The sequence below is a fragment of the Electrophorus electricus genome, chromosome 4 (genome assembly GCF_013358815.1).
Source record: "Electrophorus electricus isolate fEleEle1 chromosome 4, fEleEle1.pri, whole genome shotgun sequence".
NCBI classification, from domain to species: domain Eukaryota; kingdom Metazoa; phylum Chordata; class Actinopteri; order Gymnotiformes; family Gymnotidae; genus Electrophorus; species Electrophorus electricus.
In genome coordinates, this window is record NC_049538.1 from 4,966,129 (window position 1) to 4,973,022 (window position 6,894).

General features: G+C 46.3%; 1 protein-coding gene across 2 annotated transcripts; it reads left to right on the plus strand.

Moving 5' to 3' along the window:
- The first annotated feature begins 1,430 nt into the window (after window positions 1-1,430).
- si:ch211-165g14.1 lies at window positions 1,431-6,408 on the plus strand. Of its 2 annotated transcripts, none has more exons than XM_027021827.2 (6): window positions 1,431-1,615; window positions 2,676-4,669; window positions 4,962-5,055; window positions 5,682-5,731; window positions 5,896-5,970; window positions 6,051-6,408. In XM_027021827.2, exons 2-5 carry the CDS (start codon window positions 2,678-2,680, stop codon window positions 5,938-5,940), a joined length of 2,181 nt encoding a protein of 726 aa, XP_026877628.2. In that variant the 5' UTR covers window positions 1,431-1,615; window positions 2,676-2,677; the 3' UTR covers window positions 5,941-5,970; window positions 6,051-6,408. The 2 variants fall into 2 exon arrangements, with proteins under 2 accessions (XP_026877628.2, XP_026877627.2); XM_027021826.2 differs by lacking the exon at window positions 1,431-1,615 and adding an exon at window positions 1,929-2,088.
- The last annotated feature ends 486 nt before the right edge of the window (window positions 6,409-6,894 follow it).

Sequence of the window (6,894 nt, forward strand, 5' to 3'; positions counted from 1 at the left end):
ATATATATATATATATATATATATATATATATATTTTAGCCCTGTCATGGAGAATAGCGACATCATGAAGAGAAAAGAGAATAATTTTTGTGTGGTGATGTAGTAGTATAAGTATGACTGCTTATAACAAGAATATTCTAGGTTAAGTTGGGTTTTTACAAAAGCTTTCTACTCTTTGCTGGTGGCAGATGACTCTGAATGTATTGTATTTTTATTTAAAAACTGAGAGAACTGAAAATAGAAGCTATATAAATGAAGTTTATTACACACTACCCACTGTGACATGCTGCTGAACATGTTTTCTGAAATCTAGTTACACATTATTTGATAATTAACATGTTTGTAAAAAATAGGGACTTTTTTTGATGCATGCCAAAGTTTCTATGCCAAGATCTTGTTTACAAAACCTGAGCTGAATGCAAACGTTCTTGAAAGGTTTTTTTATGGATCAAACTGATACTTTTTTAAATAATGTGCCTTTCTGCTTTTCAGAATGGTGCAACATTTTATATGGGACCAATTTTAGTTCTTTTTAGGTTTCTTTTTATTGCATATTGCCAGTGAATTTGGCATGTTCAGTGAGCAAAGGACTTGAATGTGCAAACACAAATCATTGTGAACTGAATGTTTAGTCTCTTTTGAGAAGATGTTCATCTGAATTGAATACATAAAGAAGAACCTATTGCCAAAAAAAATGTTTGGTTCTTTTGATTTTTTTTCGGATTCACTGTACATTTCACTGCGCGCATTGCAAATAAATGTTTGGAGGGGAGAGGAACAACAGGAACTGGTGAGAGACCACATAGTACTCTGGCCACATAACATGCATCTCGAATATCCTGGATATATAGGCTAAAAGTGACAAGTTAAATATATATTAAAATACTACAGTAGCTCAGCAGCTACTCTTGCTTTTGGATAGAAACATAGCACAAAAAAACACTGCAGTAATGCAAAATAAACAGAGGTGAACTCAGCTGTTCACTCTGACCTTATACTCATCAGACAGAGGTACAACGGAGCCATCCTGTCTTTACTGCTTAAAGTCTTTAACGAGGAGACATCTCTGAGAACTAACATATGTGTCCATCAGCTTTCATTTATACCCTTATAACACGTCTGAAAGAAATGATCTTGTTGAGCTAACAGTCTGTAGATATTGTAATAGTCTGTTCAATATATCTCTGTGTGTGTGTGTGTATATATATATATATATATATATATATATATATATATATATATATATATATATCGGTTGTGATGTAAGCTAAAGACCTTGACTTTTGTCTCTCTATCCTCTCGGATATGCTATGGGGCGTATTGTCCCGTTATGTCGCCTATGACCTTAACTTTTATTTTGAAGTGTTTGCATTAAACAGCTGCTACAGCCATTTTGGAAGCTCGCTTTCTGGTTGCCAAATTCACGGGGATTAAAGAAGTGCCGTTTGTTTAGTCATGTGAAATAAAACCAACGTCCGTCCTAAAACCTTTCGTTTTATTTAATGGTTTTATATAATTTAATTATACTATCATATTTTTATAAAGTATTTGTGCCTTCAGTAATATGTTTACGAACTCTGGGTAAACTGACGATTCAAAACGTCGATTTTCACTGGTAAGTCCCTAAGCCTGGTTAGCTAAGATAAGCTAACTGCTCCTTAGTTTGATACGTTACTGATCATTTGTTTCTTGACTCTGTGTGTGAGAGAGAGAGAGCGAGCAAGCATTATATCGTATACACTTGGCGCTAGCTACAAAGGGGCCTTTGAGCTCGATAACGTTAAACTGTCCACCTTCATTCAAATGATCCCGGCGCACTTTACTAATGTAGCGTTAGCTCGCTAGCTAACCGTGCTATGAGCCTAAACCTGGCCAACTCATTTAGTCATGAGATCCATGTTTAGGCTCATCATTTAGCCCGAGGAGGTCCGGGTTTGGGCTCATCATTTAGCCCCATGAGGTCCGGGTTTAGGCTCATCATTTAGCCCGACGAGGTCCGGGTTTAGGCTCATCATTTAGCCCCATGAGGTCCGGGTTTAGGCTCATCATTTAGCCAGATGAGGGCGAATAAACTGCGGGATTCTCCTGGTAACTGATAAACACTTAAATTCACGTGTTAGCCACCTAGCCAACTAAGCTTTTTACCGTTAATTTATTGTAAAACCAACATGTTATTATTTGCTTATTAACTTATTTTAAGTAACCTGTTAGCTAGGTAAAACTATTAGAAATCATGCAAAATTGATCAGCCAAGATACATAACTGAACGAAACCAACAAGTGTCTCTGTTCCAAAAATTAGCGTTAGCTAGATTGTAGCTTTGATAGCTAGCTAGCATACCTAAGATTAGTGGCTAGCTAAGCTAACGCTAGCTCGGCCAGTTTTTAAAGTAAATTAAATTGGTGTGTATATATCCTTGTTAACTAGTTTCAAATGTAGGTCAATATAAGGTTTTGTGAAAGGTTTTTAAAAAGAGGTGCCACAGTGGATGTTTGTTTTTAAATTTATTTTATCCAGGGCACCGTTCCTTGGTTTCAATATACAGCTTGGATAAAATCAGTTTGATTCAGATGTAGTCAGTGCTGTTGACAGCATCTGTTTTAAAAATGCTATATAAATAGATTTGATTTGTAGGTGTGTCAATCCAATAGAAGCTTAAATTTGACTCTTTACAGTTATGGACCCCCTAAACCATGCCAAGCATCTTCAGGAGCCCCTTCCCACAGCGCTGGATCTCTCCATGGGATGCAAGCGGATCCCAGCAAAGATGAGCTCATTGAAGGCCCTGGATCTTGTAAAGAAAACCAGCTGGAGTGACTGTAACTCAGGGACCAATGATGTGGGAGCTTCAGGAACCAGGTTTGAGAGCCACGTTTCCAAACCTTTCAAGCAGGTTCAGTCTGACGTTCCCCAGTTGGCTGCGACCTCGGAGTTCAGTTTTGAATCAAGGTGTAGTGCCGAGCGTTTACACGGCCCCGGTCCTGTGCATTTGGTCAATGGACAGCCCGCGGTGGCTGAAACCCTCTCCCAGTGCCCGACCTCGAACCCACTGTTTACAGAGCATGGCAGTGCTGGTGCCACTGCAGACGAATCGTTTACACATCTGACTGAATGTCCTCGCAAGGCGCGGATTGCTGCTTCAGAGAATACCAAAATGGACACCGACACACCACTAAGAGCCAAGGACTCCGCTGAGGGAGTGAAGAATCTGCGGAATGGCTTGCATTCACAACTGCCATGTGCCAAAACTACTTGGCATGGAAAATGCACAACTGACACCGTGTCGGCAGGGACGAGAACCAGGGGTCCCGGCGTTCTTCATGACGGCACGTCTTTCATTCCTGTATCACATTCCACTTGCTCTGTAAGCTTTGAGTCGGAAGCCTTGACTGTAGCAGAGCGTCGCCCAATGGACCACAAGCACAACGCCGTAGAGACTCTGTCCTCCGAATGTACTGGCTCTGGCGAGAACTCTCCTTGTACAGTTGAGTGTATATCCAGTGATGACAGTGACGTGATTGAAGTGCCTGTAAGGAACAGGCGGTCTAGCAACGGTCTCCTCCTAACTGAGAGTGTCGCTGTGAGAAAAGTGAGCCAAAATAGGGAGGCTCTTTTTTCCCCTAGGCAGGGCACAGATCATGCAGGCCGCGCGGCGTGCAGCACCCCCGAGCGCGTGGTGAGAAACGGCTACCACGCCAGTGAACACGTGTTCTGTAACCCTGCAGAGACGGTGGAACCAGGTGAGCTGTTGCCGCCCGCCGTGCTGCTGGACAGCGATCCCGAAACCGATGTTGTTTCCAAAAACGTCCCATCTACCTCAGACATGAAAAACACAGAACGCAACCTCGGACCACTGCGGGATGAAGGGTCGTCTGTATCGCTCAGCCGGCAGGAGGGGGCACCGGCATCTAAGAAAAAGAACCAGACCAGAGCAGGGCCCAAGCGGGCCAGGCCAGGCAAGATGACAGGACTGTGCCCGGGCGGCTTGGCAGCAGCGAGCGCGGCCAAGAGGAGAAGGAGGAAATCTCGGCAGTCTGGATCGTCGTCCATGTTTGCCCCCCGGGAGCCGGAAATCAAGCTTAAATATGCCACCTACAAAGAGGAGAAAAGGGAGGGCAGAGGTCACGGCTTCGCCCCCTACGTTCGAGTGGAGCTCTCCGCGTGCACCATCGTCAACTTCCGGGAGGAGGATGATGACGCGCAGGTGAGGAAGGGCCGCCAGGCCACAGTCTCCTGCGTGTCCTCTGGCGTCATCCCCTCCACCTCCCACTTGGCGCTGGGGAGACCGAGCGTGGGCAGCGGCACCCGAGCCGACCAGGCGTGCTGCCTATGCGGCAGGACGTCCAACACCTCGGGCCTGGGGGACTTGCATGGGCCCTACTACCCCTGCGGACCGCAGCCCAACAGCAAGACTCACCTGGCAGAGGGCGGGGCTGACGACAGACCACAGACGCAGTCCCCTCTGAGCGTGGGCGGAGTTTTGGATGGCAAAGAGATGAGCCCCACCAAACGGCTCAGGAAACGGTGCACGACAGAGGCGTGGCCGGGAGCCCCAGAGGGGGGTGAGCGATGGGTACACGAGGACTGCAGTGTGTGGTCCGCAGGGGTCTTTCTGGTCAAAGGCAAGCTGTACGGCCTGGAAGAGGCGCTTAGGCTCACGCAGGACATTGTAAGTCCAAGCAAAAGGCCTTCGGTTCTCATTTTAACACGCTTGTTTTCATTTGTTTTCAAATGAGTAACCAGTGCTATACATAGGTTTGACTTACCGTTCAAAAGCTCAGCTGGGAAACACCGACACTTTTAATTGCGTTTCCCAGCGTTTAATGTAGGGAGACGCTGCCCTTTTCCATGCTTTTCATAACATGTCTACAAGATGTACCGAATGGCAGCCTGCAGCTTTGTGACTGAGTGAGGATCAAAGCGTTGAGTAAAGACAGCAGTTCTCACTGCCGTGGTTGCAGGTGTGTTCGTGTTGTCGCATGGGCGGAGCAACTCTGGGATGCTTCTTCAGAGGCTGTCAAAACAAGTACCACTTCCCCTGTGCCGTCCAGGCCGGTAAGCCACTGCGTGCCAGGACTGGCTTCCCTCATTCATGGCACCTGATGACCATGTGCTCACAGTGTCTAAAGCCTATCTGTTTTTGAATGACACAAATTTCACCTGTTTTTAATTCTGAATGAGAAGTTCTGGGGGGTTTTTTTTCTTCATGGAGCTATGTGAAGTTGTTCTGCTCTGGTGTCGTACTGGCTGTGGGGTATGTGTGTATGTGCCAGTTGTTTTGTTAGTCACTACCGCTGACTTTGAGAACACTGGGCCAGAATGACTCATTTAAAATAATTTACCATAATTTTTCATAATTGGGTTCAATTTTGCTGGTCCAAAATGGGTGAATCTGCTGCAGCAAGCAAAAATAGCATAATGGGGGGGGGGGGGGGGGGGGGGGGGGGAATGTTATATAACAGTGTTTGTTTGTTTTTGTTTTTTTTAAAAAAGCTCTTGCATGAGCAGTTTCCTGCTGAAGTAAATTCTCTGTAGCACAGCTGCCTGCCGCTGTCAGGCCTGTGCTTGCGGTGCCCGTGTCGTGTTCTACCGAGGCTCCGTACGGGAGGGTCCGGCCAGGTCTGGCTGCGGAGGGTCTCTCCCTTGTCTCCAAGTAACTGGCTGACTTTGTGTGTCCACAGACTGCATGCTCAGCGAGGAAAACTTCACCGCGAGATGTCCGAAGCACAAGGTAATGCCGCGTGACGCTGCTGTTCCGCTGCTTTTCAGCCTGCATAAAGAACCCCTTTGAGGGGTAAATGGGGCAGAATGGTCCCTGGCTTTGCCCCAGCGTGCAGCAGACAGTCTCCGTCTGTTCTTCACAACATCAATGCCTCGCCTCCTTATGCTTTGCAGGATAAATCGCCCCGAACCAGTACGAGCAGACTGCAGAACAGATGACGGCGAAGAGGCAGTATCCAACCACAGAGGGTATGCAGCTCTGCAACCTTTAGTGGGGAGAGCGAGCTTGTCTGATACGGCTAACGCATCGTGCTTCTCTTCTCTTGCAGGTGAACTCCGCCAGATGTCTCCTCGTCTCCTTTTGGCCGTGGTGGGTCCTGAGTGAGCGTTTACAGTGTTTTTCTTTTTGGTGTTGGGCTTGAGATTTTTGGACAAACTGTGGTCGGTCTGAAGCAGACGAATGCTCACGGTTACCCAGTGAGGATCTCTCTGTTGCAGCATGGCGGTGTCCTTCATGAGGGCTCTCTCCTGCACGGGTGCTCACGGCACCCACCATCGCCTCGGACGCGCGCTTTGAACAGGGGAGCGTGTCTGACCGTCTGAGTTCAGCTGTTGTACAAGGCCAAACTCTGCTCACTCGAGAGCCTGAAATTCATTCACTTGTGATTTTTTTTTTCTCCACCCCCCCCCCCCCCCCCCCTTTTTAAAGATTTTGGTTATTTTTGCAGCTTGCTTTCAAAGTGGTGCTCAGATTTCGTCAGCTTGGATTTATGCACTAACAGTAAAGGAAACGAACGGCATTTCTGTAATTTCAGTTTCGTTAGCCATATTAGCCAAGCCAGCAAGATTTCTGTTATAGACAGCTTAAGTGAAAACCTTGAGCGCACCCTGTAGCAGTAGAGTTACTCCACATATCTACTGGACCATCTGTTTGAACTACCTGATTATGAAATCCAGCTCGGCGAAACACCACACTAAGGACCACTTCAAACCCTTCAAATTTTCTAATTCATTGTTCCCTGTTCCCATCCAACTGCAATACAGGCCTTCTCAGATGGAACCGTATGCACTATATGTCAAAATATTTATTTCTATTTATGTGTGTAAATATTTATTTGCAGGTGTGAACTTGGCTGGAAAGAGCACCAGCTCACCGGTACATTAGAAATACAG